This window comes from Falco biarmicus, chromosome 6, assembly GCF_023638135.1.
Source record: "Falco biarmicus isolate bFalBia1 chromosome 6, bFalBia1.pri, whole genome shotgun sequence".
In the NCBI taxonomy this organism is placed as follows: Eukaryota; Metazoa; Chordata; class Aves; order Falconiformes; family Falconidae; genus Falco; species Falco biarmicus.
Genome location: NC_079293.1, coordinates 68,048,819 through 68,063,493, shown reverse-complemented (window position 1 = coordinate 68,063,493; position 14,675 = coordinate 68,048,819). Strand labels below are relative to the sequence as shown.

Sequence of the window (14,675 nt, the reverse complement as noted above, 5' to 3'; positions counted from 1 at the left end):
AACTAGGCTTTGCTACCTAACATTTCATAAAGATAATAAAAGTTAATGAGCGCTCATGATCTATGATCTGACAAGACATCTGTTCTGTTCTTTCCGAGATAAAACACTCACCCTGCCTTGTTCTGGCACAGTGGGAGAGAACAGATATAAGCCAATTAATCATTCTAAACTATAAGCTATATTAAGTTATAGGTTCTCAACAGGCTTTTCACACCCCGTTGCTAATAGGGCACAGGTGTCCTAAAAACGGTCTTTCAATGCAATAACTAAATTCTGCTAACTTCACATGGTCAGCCGCAGCAGGCAGTACTGTTTAGTGTTTCAGCAGGGGGAAAAAAACCTGTTCAAAACAAGCAGTAATAAGGTTGCTGTTATACCAAGAGTCCAGTACCAAGAGCCCTATTCCCGTCTTCTACATATTTTCATCTTGGTTTTTATTACAGGAGTATTTTAAAAGGATTTCATTCTGACAATTCTGACACAATGGTGGGAGTATTTAGTACAAATATTACAAGAAATACTGTAAGATACTTGATATGAGACATGACTAACAGTGGCATAGGGGAGGAAGGAGTAATCTACTTCACCATTTGTGAAGCTGTAACAGGCAGATCTGTCATAGGAAACTGTTGAGAACATTAAACTCTGCACCCTTGTCACATTTCAAAACCAGTTGCTGAGCATTTTAGGAACGGTGTTTGAGACCAAATTCAGCTTGTTGATACTTACGTCACAATATAGTACAGGAGTGCAGAGACAAAAAATATGACTCTTATTTCCCTTCATTCAGCCTCACAGCATGACATGTTTTGGACACTATGCAGGAGTACACAAGGTTTCAGCCTCCTGCAAACTGCTGTGTATTACAGTGAAACAGAACAAGTGAAATGAAAAAACAGGTTACAGACTGCGTAGTAGTCAATAAACAACAGTATTTATAGTAAAACCCTCAGATAAAAGACAAAAAACCCAGTTTACATGAAGAAAACAAACACAGAATTCCTGACAAACAACTTGCATTGCTCAAAACAGTGTCCTGCTATCCATCCACCTTACAGAGGCACATAAAGAAATAAACTATATAGCCAGGAAACCACGCACAGCCCAACCGCACAGAAAAGCAAAGTACTTTTGCTAACTGAAGGATGCAAGATAACTGGGATTCAATGCTAACAACACACACCCCATCTCAAAATCTAACCTATCTAAATAGTCTAAGCTTCCCAGAGCATGCCAGAAAGGAACAGCATCTCTCCACTGACTAAGGAACAGTCTAACCAGCTTTCACTGGATTGCCCTGCTGGTATTCTCCTTCCACTGCAGTCACAGAGACCGCAAAAGAATTTAAACCAACATTTATGCATACATGTACACAAGCAGAACCAGTAAGGAAATAATGTGCCTTATGTGTAAAGCTTAAACCAAAGGAAAATTACTGCGGCCCCACTGAATCACATGGTCCACAGATTTCTCTCTCACCCCCCCAGAGACGTTATGTATACTTTAGATTAAAATAACTAACATCTGAAAAAAACAGCACTAAGTAAGCAGCCTAGACAGATTAGCTGGTGAACTCAGGCTACACAAGTACTAGCACTTAGTGTAGTAAAACATGAACGGATCATTAGCAAACAGTTTCTGCTGAGGATCTGAACCTTAAAACTCATATTTGGGGGGTTTGCCATGTCTGAACTCATTTACTAACACTTCAGATCACCACTTCATTTAGGTCTTGCAGACTTAATTAGATGTTCATCCATTAATATCTGGCACTTTTTTTGATCATATTTTTCTGTTTAGTTTCACCTGGAGAGAATCCAGTTTGCTTATTCATTAAAGCAAAAGCATGACAAGCAGGGATAACCAGATGAATTAAAAAAAAAAAAAAAAACCAAACAAAAAAACCCCACCTACAACCAAAAAAACACTCCTAGTCTGAACCAAAATAGTAATGTAAAACTACCCTAGGGCTCTTAGTCCATTGTATACCACAACATGTGCAGCAACTTATCAAGAACACATGCTGATGAGCCACTGCTGTGTATTTCTACATATTGAGTAACATATAATAATGTTATAAAAATTTAGACATGAAATTCTAATTATTATAGTCTTGTCAGTTCACCTCAATAAGCTCAAGTTCTTTCCTTGTGCATTTGCTTATGACTATCCATACCACTTTGACAATGCCTTCTCAAATGCTGCTTCCATGACAATTTAATTACAGTAAGATGAATAAAATCCTGGGGATGAAAGAATAAACCACTCACAAAGACACACAAACTTGTCACATTCAGATTCTGGTTAAAATATTAAAATTTAGTAATACCTTTTGAACATACAATTATGTCAAGGAAAGAGTAAAGGCATTCAAACAATAGCTATAGATCTTAAATAATATTTACAAATTCTAAACTGCAAGTTGACTATAAAGTCACAAATACTTTAAATATTTAGTAGAATATAGTGTAAATTCTAATATAAATTAGATATCAACTTCATCAGTTATTTTTTCCAGTGGTAACAGTCTAATCTTTATATACTATATACATTCAAATACTAAAAAGTTATAAAATTTCATTTCTGTTGCTATGCAAAGAAATGGAAAATACTTCACCTCTGTCTTACTGTACAATATCCCAATTGAACTTTCTATATTGTTCTCTGCAAAAATAAATGGCACTTTCACATGCAACAAGGCATAAAGTACAAGCCTGTCCATTAGCAGTATGCCATCTGAGTGCAAAGTAAACTAAAACACAAATGTCATTCAACCACATAGTTCAAAATCAAAAGTAAACTGTGGAAACAGATTCTGACAAACTTTCTGATTCAGACTGAAGTAATAATGAAAAGCATGTAAACTAATTTCCCACATAGATCTGTAATTTTAAAAAATGAAAGTACAGCATACCAAGAGGTTTGGCATGACAGTATCAAAGTTACTTTGACAACACAGAATGGAGGAAAAGTTGATGATCCTGTATGAATTCTGAAGCCCAGCCCTGCGAATGGGCTGCAGCATCTAAGTTGTTTTTCTATTGACAGTTTCCAAAATTACTTCTGCCACTCGGAATTGCACATCAGTAGTCAGATGAGTTTTCTAGACTTCATCATGCCATTGTGTAACCGTAGCTTCCGCAGTGCAATGCCACAAGCAGCCTGTCCTTGAGGATTTCCTTACTTGGGTATTCAGGTAACTTGAGCATGTTGATACTGAAAAAAAAAAACAAAAAAAGCACCACATCACAGCTCAGCAAGAAACCCAACAGTAAAGACTTCTGATTGAAAGCCCAGAAGATTTCACAGTTATGGAAGAAAACAAACCTGTGCTGCATTACAATACCATTGAACATTCAAATATACTGTAGGAAATTTAGGGGTTTTTTCGCTTCACTAAATTGTAATACAATTATTTAACTTGAATATTCCTTAATTAATCCTACTGCCTTTAAATAAGCAAAACAAAGGAGTAAACAATAAGCAAACAATGTAACATCATCTATTGTATAGCAAATACTCCACAAACTAACTGAAATTTTTTTTGGCCTTTTAATGAACATGGTCAAAAGTACAAATCTTTTGAATGCAACTGACATGAGATAGCCCCCATTTTTAAGATACTTCAAAGAGACTAGTTTGCATACCATGTGCTTGATGTTGGCAAAAGATTTGCAGTATATGGCACAGCAGCAATTGTAAAATTTTGTAGTCCGCTGCCACCCATTATATGGGCAAAGCCACCATGAGGCACCCTGGAACTGAGAAAATTCACAGAAATTAGACCATTACAAGAATGTCATAAGCCAAAAAAATATAATCTTTACACTGCAAATCTCTCTCACTGCTAGTAATTAGTTACCAATACTTTTATCAAGCTCCCCTGTTCTTACCCTTATCAAAATTCTCATTTTTAAATGCTTTTAATTACAATATTGAACAACACATTCGTCCATTAACATTAGGCATCAAATTGTTTGAATGATAATAATTCCATTTGCAAGAAGAATTCATTTCAACCACCAGTTTTTATAACAGAACATTATCTCAGTTTAGGCAAACGTCTACGGTTATTTATATTTACAGTTTAAGAAATGCTACATCACAAAAAAGTTCATTCTCTGATTATTATCCATGGCACAACTGGCCAGTGTCCTTGACAAGTCTTTTCATTTACTACTTCAAATCAGTATTTCAATTAACTAATAAAACCATTACATCAGTCACGTGACCCATAGCAAAATCAGAACACACTAAAAACAAGTCACTAGCTTCTTCAGGAATGTATTCTCACTTAATCATGTTAACTCTTTTTTTTTTTCCTTTTATCAATGTATTATTCAAAGATTACTCAAGATGTAAATGGATAATAGCCCTGAAGTTTTCAGAGTCCCTCCCTATAATTTTGAACTAACAGAGGCAAAGAGAACAAATTCAGATATTTTTATAACATCAACTTAAGCTGGTATGTGTGTCACAATTTAACAAGCTCTCAGAGAAAAAAAAAAAATCATAAAACTATAATGAAAGAATAAGGACTAAAGAAGTTGAATGTGAGCCAGCAATGCATCCTTGCATCAAAGGCGGCCAGCAGACTCTTGAACTGCATCAGAAAGAAGGTCAACAGTAGGTCAGGGGAGGTGACCCTTTCCCTGTACTCTGTGAGAAACACCTGGAGTCCAGCTCCAAGCTCCCCACTATAGCAGGGACAGGGACACACTGCAGCAACTTAAGCAAAGGGCCACAAAGACGGTAAGGGATTGAAGCACCCGACACAAGAGGAGAGCGAGCTGGGACTGTTCAGCCTGGAGAAGAGAAGGCTCAGCAGAATCTGATGTATATGTATATAAATACCTGAAAAGAAGAACAGGTAAAATGGAGGATCCAGTGGTGCCCAGCGACAGGACAGGAGGCAACAGGCACAAATTTAAATCCAGAAAGTTTCATTTGAACATGATAAAAACTTTTTTACTGTAAGGTGGTCAAACCTGGAACAAGTTGCCCTGAGAAGCTGAGGGGTCAGCACTCACAGACACAGTCAAAATCTGTCTGGACAAGACTTTGAGCATCCGAGCTCTAGCTGACCCTGCTCTGAGCATGGGTTGGACTAGACAATCTCCAGATGTCCCTTCCAACCTCAGCTATTCTGTGATTTTGTAACTAGCAAAGAAAGAATCTGATAAAACAAAATAAACCTTCCATAAAAATATATAACAGCTGTTAAATGCTAGATTACAGGTACTTACATTAAAAACAATGCTCCCACATTCACAAAATCAAAGTGACTGTAAAAACCAGGAGCAAGAATAGAAAAGAAAAATGAATGCCTCAGCTCACAGTAAAACTACTTGGCAAAAACGCAAAGGAGTAGGGGGTGCTACTGACAAATTTTAAGGACCTGCGACAGAGCTCAAAATACTACTTTTCAGACATACATTTAAAGGCCAGTTATAGTATCCATTGTAGTGATCCGTTATCACGTAACGTAATGACAGCAAAGTTGGGCATGTAGTTTTAGCACTGGTATATAAGGCAACTACTACGGAGGGAAGCACTGATTATTTGCAGCATACTATTTCTGACATACAATTGGAAATGTGCTCACAATTCCACAGTTCAGAGCAATTGTAAAAGATTTTACAGTGATACTCTTTCATACCATGGTTTTGGCTCGCATTTCTAATACAGCGCCATTTCTCCTGCAGTGACCCTTTTTTTCCCCCCTCAATTGCACATTCAAATCAGCAATAAAACACAGGCCTAACTGTTGAACATTTCTCATTCAGTCCACAATTAGCTAAAAATTTTTACGATCTAACTTACTAAACCTTAATACAATGTTTTTCAGGTCAAAACTGTATAGTATGATCAGAGCTTTAAACATTTAAAAGCAACAGATGGCTGCCAACTCATGCCTCCAAGAATCAGGTTTCTTTCCAAGCAAAACACTGAGAATATAGAAAAGAAAGCCTTCCAAGTATGTGCGAGTAAGATCACAGTATCTTACCTCTCCTACTGCGTCTGCAATAGCCTTCAGCGAGAGCAACAATATGATTTCATAGCTTTGGAAACTTCAACACTATTAAAATGTTTAAGTTTACATCTGAATCCTAACTTTTCTAGCTGTTTTTCCCACTTACAGATTTCACATAAATTCACTTGAAATGAAAAGAGTGTAGAAGAGATACTTTAAGCCAGTTTCCTTATCTTTTACTTTTAAAAGTAGTCACATATATCTATCACATTTATCAAATATGCTGAATTTCCCTTAAAACAGCATATAGCTTATTACTCAACAGAAACTATGGTCCCCTAAGTCAAACAGCAATCCCAATACATGCAGAATACCAATAAAGTAAAATTTATCATGACAAGCTGTCAACGCTTCCCTCCAACTGTTAACTAAAGAAAAAAAAAAAAAGATCAAAAGTTGCCAGTGGATAATTACCAATAATTTAGCCAAATACTATTATAAAAACCAAACTAATGGGGGGGGGTGGGGGGGGGGGGTGGTATGTGTGTTTCTCTGTGTGTGTGTAAAGCATGCAGAATTGCCATTTTAACCAGCTGTCAGCAGAGGAAAAAGTAGATAGTGCACAAATACATGTTTTAGATCCTCAACATGAGGCACAAGAATATTTAGGCTTTTTCTTGAGTGTGCTAAGCCCTCCAAACACACAGATTCTGCTACTGAAACATTGCTCAAATTACTTTTCTGTTAAAAGATGTCTCAAAATTGGTATTAACAATGAATGCATGATATCTCCACTGAAACTACCAAAGCAAGACATTACATTGAAGAGAAAAAGGTGTAAAAACAAGGGAAGACAATAAAAGGCAAAGTTTAAGAAATACTTAGAGATGTCAGAGGAATGCTGAAGATGTAATCATAAAAGTTACTTTCATTTAAATTGCTAAATTAATTTCATAGTCTTTGATTGGAAAGAAAGAATAGTACCACTTCACACACACAATAAAAATCAAATGAATATGCAGAATAAATTAAAGGGAAACGGAAAAAACAATGACAATTTTTAAGGCAGCCTTCTCACCAGTACACACAGAAACAAATTCTTCACTAAGGAGATGTGATGCCAGAAAAAGATCACAGTTTGACATCAGGTATACTTTTAGTGTAAAATTTTACTCAAGATACTGGCCTTTACTTACTCGCATTTTAGCTCATAGACAATCCAGCATCTAAATCCTCCCGTGCCCAGAAACTAGAACTGTCTGGGGATTTCTGTGTAAAAACACCAGCTGCATACCACTATTAGAAATAGCTTTCATAAGTTAATTTTTTATGGAAAAATATACTTATTACATTTCAATCACTGAAGAAAAGGCACAATGGGTTCCTCCTATATTGATACAGAAAAAAACCTAAGCAATTTGGTTTTAAATTCCAGCCCAGAGTTCTAAAGACATACCAAAAATTTCTTTCCTACTTACACAGAATGAGTAAGAACAAGTCAGTATGTGATTTGTGACTGAAATGAACAGTGCTCAAGCACATATTAATCACACAACATAATTGTTTATTTGATAGAAAGCATCCCTTTGAATCCAGGTTATCCCAAATGCCATGAAAATAGTGAATGCCCCTTCGCTATCATTTGGAATGTTTTAAGAAGCATTTGAAACATGATCTCACATCTTAAAGATCCTTATCTGCCATCTAAATTTAGAAATGGACTAGTCCACTAAAAATGAAAGACCAGCAGCTGGCATGCAACATATGTGCAGTTAGAACTGCAGGACTCATTTCTGCAGAGGACAAAAAGAAAAGACTGATGTTCACAGAACCAGCTTCTTAAATTGTCTGTGATCCCTGGAAACAATGAAATTCATAATAAATCAAGTGAAACTACTAGAATTTGAAGACCGTGCCATTTGATGAGACAGCTGTGACTCTTGAGATTCCTTGGTATAAAAGACAAGGTTTGATGATCTTAATTTGTATTTTACCATTGCTTAACCACAAAACTCACAAATGGTCAACTACTCTACTAATCCTACAGTGTGAGAGTATGAAGGGAACATCACATTAAAACAACAGTGCGATCTCTACCTGCCACCAGAAAAAGACATGGATTACACAGCTCAGGTGTCACACATGTCTATGGATTCATGTTGCAAAATGTCTGTACACACAAACTCGTCAGCTCACTCAGCTCACGGGCATTTATTGCTCAAAACCTTCCCCATGGCCCCCAAACTAATAAAGGAAATAAAAGTAGCTTTCCCTGAAGAACAACTAGAATTTAGGACAGAAATCCTATACAAAGCAAACAGTCTTGCATAAGGTTATGTCTTCACTTGATCTTAACACACTGCACTAATGTTAAATTCACCTCAGCTTTAGGAGAAGGATGTTCTGTTTACACTCAGTGAAGTGATACCTAGTCATCTCATATATTAAAGCCCGTATTGATTACTGGAGCAGCCAAGAGCCACATAAATATGCAACAGAAAGAAGAATATAAAGCATACTTAAATTTACCACTGCCTCATTAAAAATTGCCTCGGACAACAACAAAGGCCTCTTGCAAAGTTTAATAAATACGTAATCAATCATTTTGCTGGCAGTACAGGCAGCAAAAGTATTAACACATACTTTGTCTACTTTGATCAACATATAGAACACTGAAGTATGCAAAAGTTTCTAATTAGGTGATCTTGTAATACAAAGCCTCTTGACTAATTTCAGGGTACCCAGACAATATATTTATTGCTACAGAAGAGTTTCTCACCTGCCAGTAACAAACTGTAATAGTAATACTCTTTCTTCCTGAGTTAGTTCTTCCACAACATCCCAGAACCACTAAGTAAAAAAAAAAGTTAGTTTGTATTTTGCAGTAAATACTTATAGTACTTCAAAAAGTAATGGTAAAACAGTAAACAGAATGTCTGTGTGTTTGCTACTTAAATCATGGAATTTTTCATATCAAATTCACACATAAGTCACTTAATGTAGGAATATAGTATAAAAAGAATTCCACAAATTCCAGCCAAATAAGCTTCCATAAACACATACAGAAAATGACAACAAAAGCACCTTTTTTTTTTAATAAAACGCAATAGTCTACATTATTTAAAAAATAATTTTACCTGAATAACTTGGTCTCCTCTCTCATAGCCACTGGTGTATTCTGTATTTTTTAACCAGTCATTCACATCAATTTCTGGCATACCAGACAACAAAAGCTCCTTCAGAGGAAGCATACAGACTGCAATTAATCCTCCTGAATATTATTATTATAAATTATTATAATCATTGATTTCAAATGTTTCTGCTATTTTAAAAAGTAATGCTTTAAGAAATATAAAAATTACAATGCTTTTTCTGCTTAGTTGCAGCCTTAAAGAACCTATAATTAATTTTACACAAGAAGATCCTTGAATTCAGGTAACTTTATATGATCTTTTTAAGAACACAGCATCAAGAGAAATTATTGCCAAAGAACATGTAAGAAAAAAGCTCTGATTTCTGCTATAACTTGAAACAAAATTTGAGATGTGTTGGTTACAGAAGATCAAACCACCACTTAAAAAAAATTTACTGGAATTTGATTCTGTGACTCAGAAAAAGTAAAGACAATAGCATCTCCTTACTTTTAAAGGACTTCTGTCCTCCTGAAAGAAAATATGAAAAGGCTTAAAAGGCCAAAACATCCTGATCCCATTTTGAAACTATAATTTAAGACATCTCTGGTATGTGAAGTTACCACATTCCAGAAAGACGGTAATTCTACGTAATTAGGATAAGCAGAAATACAGTCTTGAGATCCTCACTGACAGATTCCCTGGAAGAAAAACCAAAGTGAAAGACACAAAATGTTTATTTTGTGGGTATTGAGCTTTACTTCTACGCTACTGATGAAGTATGTTGAACAAAGTATTTTTAAAAGTATAGGCATTTCTGCTTACCAGTTCATATTCATCAAAAAGCTGGATCAAAGATGGTGGAATGAACATATGGAAGCCTTGTAAAAAGGCATTTATCTGAGGCTGAATGGCTCTTGTCATTCTAAGCTCTGTGACAAGTTGGACATACTCAGCCTGCAATATAGAAAAGAACACTAAGATACACAATAGCAAAAATTCACAGTGCTCACGCAGACTCACACACACACACACAAATGCAATCCTCAATACATTACAAATCTCATCTACTCTGTTAAGAGTCCCTATGCACTTCCCATCCACAGAAGCAACCCAAAGTAATTTAGAAGACCCCTCAGAGTTCAGAGCCCCTTCTGTTCTTTCCCCTTCCTTCCTTCCAAAGGTAATTCCCAAACAGAAGTGTTTAAATCAAAACACAAACCAGTCAAAAAACAGGGACTTGGATTAAGATAAAGGAAGTGAATAAAACTTGGTTTGCCGTGCCTGCATCTATATACAACTGCCACTGTGATCATCTAAGCACATAAACAAGGCAATATTTATAGAGAAAAGTATTCTATCAAGCAATCTGACATAACTCAGGAAAAAGTTAATTCTGAAAGAATATTTGTGAGCCAAAAAGCTTTCTTGCTTTCCGCCTAACTCTGGACATCTAACAGAATATATGACTTATGCTTGCAAGCTTTGTTATCTTAATGACAGTAACAATTTCAATTTTTTAAAAGAAAGTCTTGAAAGTCTCCTCAGTTTTTAAAAAGGAAAAAAGAAACAGAAAAGCATTCACATCATAACCATGTGAACAGACAATATCATAGTTTGCATGCTTTAGAATTTTCGGGGCTCCTTCCCCTTTAAAAGATGCCAGTTAGAAAAGGAATCTGCCAGAACTTCGCTTTTGTTGAAAACACAAAATCCTAGGAAGTGGTTAACTGAGGAAGGGTTTTGAATGAGGCCAACAGAAGTGCCTACAGTAAAAGCATATAAACATGTTTCATCTACCCTGTCAAAACTACAAAAGTCTAATAAAGTTTCTTTACTTAAGAGATTCCTACTTGAGAACAAAAATTTATCTCTAGATAACTTAAGGTATTCAGTTTTAAAGTAACACTTTGACTTCCTAATCATGATTCTTAATAATGAAATATATTTCCCAATGAAACCATCTCAACTACCACTTTCTTTTCAAGACAATAATCTTACAAAAGTACTACATTTTTAACTCTAAAATAAATTACCTTTAACTTTTAGGTTCTGAACCTGCACAAAAGCAACAAAGCATTCTTTCTTTCCTCCCATACAGAATGAAATATGAAACATTTCAAAATAGAAGAGTATTTTTCAAAGGCAGTTCTTTACATTCACAGAAGTATAGAGGGGTTGTCATGTGCTTTGCAGTTGGAAGATATTTTTAAATGCATTACCACCATTTCATTAGAGTGAGAAGACAACTCATTTGTGAACTGCTCTGAAGAGGAGGAACATTACCTAATCATACCTTCAACTGCAGAGCTATTCGCAAAAATCTAGTTTCAATCTAGTAATCTCCCTAGGTTGTTTCTACTGTCAATGGAACTGAAGACACCTTTCTTCTCTAAGGAATTAGAGGGGCAGCCAAAGGAGATTACCCAAACTAGACAAAAGCCAGCCTCTGTGAATAGATCTTATAACCTCTAGGAAGAAATCAGAAACTTCACCAATACCAGGATTAGAAGTAGCATTAACACCGGTCTTCGATGATCGGAAACACTTGTTCTGCAACTCTCAAAGTTGCTGTGACATAAATTAGGCTATTCAGAAAACAAGGTTGTAGAGGAAAAAAAAAAATTCACATCAAGTCTAAAAAACTCCATTATAAACAATAAGACAAACACTTATTTTCTGCATTACAAAAATATTTACGTTGAATACTTTCATTATGAGAAGGAGTAGTTGCTGTGCTTTAGGTGTAACAATAAATGCTTTAAAAAGCCTGGAACAGCTGAGCATCCTGGCACTGGCACATGCTGAAAGACCTGTACCACAGACTGTACATAATACATGTCAGTAAAAAAACTGGTCAATTTGTTTTTCTCTCCATTCACTTCGTTTACATTTTATTCCCTCTCAGAAGCTTTAGGAGCACGTTACAAACAGAAATATCTACATAGCTTCAGATGTACATATGCATTTCTACATAGTGCATAAACGGTACAATGCAGCTTTCTTTTAAGAGGGGAGATTTGACTGAACACACAAGATGGGCATCACAAATATAATGACAAGGTCTAGTCTGGATGAGGGGTTGTTCTATATTTTCCTTTGAGGTAGACAAAGTAGTGATCATGCTTCCCCGATTTCACAATCCCGTATACTGTTGAGACAAAGATCAATGTTCATTATGATGTTCAGATTCAAAGAGCAGCTCCGTTCTAAAGCTGTTTGAAAAAAATACATAATTTTTTTACAGCCAAACAGCATAGCCAGTTCAGACAGACAAGTCCTTGGGGGACAGAGAAAGCCACTGGATTGTGAAGATTTGTATCATGTTTTTAAAATAACATACAGTCAAACTTTGCCTAGTTCTAATTTTATTTTTTTCCTAAAAACTAAATAAAAACCTGCAAAATATAGACAGCAAAAACCAAAGATAAATGCGTAGCATGGACACTGGACAAAGCCTGACTTTTTCCCTTTGTCATTACCCTGACAAAAGACAGCTGAACCACTACTGTTACTGATACTTCAGTTGGCACTACACAGATGCTCCATTTGCAAGACCAGACCACTTTCATTGTATGGCCCCACAGCCATTCACCATTAACAGCTGATATAAAAAAAAAAGAAAAAAAAACAAACATGCCCTTGTTCAAAGAAAACAATTTTACAAATAGCTACTACTACTGCTCTTCAACGGAGCATTTACTCTTTAATTTTGGTTTTCAATAAGAGGGAGACAGATTCTTTGGGTGGTTTCTGTGGGGCTGTGTTTCGGTTTTTACACGGGTGGGGGGTTTTGTAGGTTTTTTGGTTTGTTTGGTTGGGTTTTTTAAGGAATAAAGATTCACTCATTTCATTTTTTAAAAAATACTATCCTTTAAACAGGTAATCTGCTAGTGTGCATACACAGCAAATCCCTTTAGATGCTGAATTTTCTTCTTCCGGAGGTATAGAAAATACAATGAGTTTTAAACAGTTTTAAATCTTTTATTCCTCAGGTAAAGGCCGGGGGTGGGGGGGGCGGGAGATAACTCTTGCAGGGAAAAAAAAAGATACTCTATAAAGTAAAGCAGTCACTTTCCTGTTTAATCTGCTAGAACTTCCAAGCTAAAACATACTGCAAAACCACATCATGTTAAAGAAATTGGGAAAAATCCCCAAACACCACTAAAACACAGATCTACAATTTTCAACAATTTGGTTTGCCACTGTCAAAATTGGTGAACAAGAGACAGTGCCATGTTACAGATGTTTTCTGACTTCACATTTTGCAGTTTCAAATTCAAAAATCAATTTAACAGTTTCAAAGCTACCACAACTGTCATCTGATTCTTACCACCTTTCAAATAAAAGCTATACAAACTCTCATCCCCTCCTGCCACAGTTGAGGAGGGCTGAAGAGCTAGAATAGATGCCTCTGTTGTACACACGTCCAACCACTCTTTTCAGTGTGCTCCAAGTCAGAAGTCAACAGAGCGATTTAAGCGACTAACAGGTAGCAATGTGGGCAAACTTCTAATTTCATGTTAACTGGTAATAGTTTTTAAATGGTTTTATGAAACCACAATTTACAACAAGCACATCTATTTTATATATTGAGAAGCTGAGCCTACCCAGAAACAAGAATCACCACCCTTGCTTTCCCTGATAAAGAAATTAATCATCCACTGCCTTCGCTATTAGACTTTATATCTGTATTCTTTCATGAATTACTGTATTGCAGGAAACAGTGCAGAATCAGGCTAATATGCATACACGTTACTGAAATGACACTCTGCCTTAACGAAAATAAGGATTAAGCATGCAAAAATCCAGTGCCAATTGCTCCAACACAAACTAGAATTGTTAGAACAAATGCTGACACCACGTGGTCACTTACCAGTACAGCAGCTGTCTACACAACTGGTAAAGCTGAATAAACACTGCACAGAACAACTTAGGCTAGCTCAACACAAATGAACATCACGAAACAAAGCAGATATAAGGATCGAAAGAGTCAATGATACAAAAATTTGCAGGTCTACTCATGACACTCCTGCAGTTACTCAAAACTATCTAGTTGGAAACTGCAGAATTCAATCAGACTGATAACTACCTTAATTTCTCGATCAGTTTCGAAGTCTGGCTGCATTTTTCCATATTTGCCTTTGAACTAATGCTGCACAGAATTCAGGGACCTTCCAAGCTGTTATATTACATTTTAAAAGGTAGATTATTTCCATACTCACCACATGACTTGCAAATGGCTGAAAAAGCTTCCTGCAGCCTTTCGCTCTGTCAATTATTTGTATGATAAAGTAGAGCAGTCCTGTGCCATAGACTGCACTAGCAGGCAGCACACTTTGCAACATTACCTACAATTTTACTTTTAGCAATTGCTACTGTTTAACCTTCCTGGTTAAAGTTGATCCTATTTTCCTTCCAAAAGTTCTGTCACAGAAAGAAGAACCTCAAACCTGAACACTTACAAAGACTTTAAATAGTACTATAACATGCTAAGCTAGAATAAGAAAGAAGAGTGTTGGCAACTCTTTTGTGTATTTCCTTCAAAACAGGTATACCATTTATGCTTC

At 36.0% G+C, this 14,675-nt stretch overlaps 1 protein-coding gene across 3 annotated transcripts in view; it reads right to left on the bottom strand.

Annotated features, from left to right (window-relative positions):
- Positions 1-2,298: 2,298 nt before the first annotated feature.
- The window catches only part of HACE1 (HECT domain and ankyrin repeat containing E3 ubiquitin protein ligase 1), a 53,913-nt gene continuing 41,536 nt past the window's right edge, over positions 2,299-14,675 (bottom strand). For all 3 annotated transcript variants that reach the window (XM_056343090.1, XM_056343091.1, XM_056343092.1), the window contains 5 exons: positions 9,931-10,062; positions 9,112-9,210; positions 8,754-8,824; positions 3,648-3,761; positions 2,299-3,216 (listed from right to left, as the gene is read on the bottom strand). In XM_056343090.1, coding sequence (XP_056199065.1) covers positions 3,114-3,216; positions 3,648-3,761; positions 8,754-8,824; positions 9,112-9,210; positions 9,931-10,062 — 519 coding nt within the window. In that variant the 3' untranslated portion in view covers positions 2,299-3,113. The remainder of the gene's footprint in view (positions 3,217-3,647; positions 3,762-8,753; positions 8,825-9,111; positions 9,211-9,930; positions 10,063-14,675) is intronic.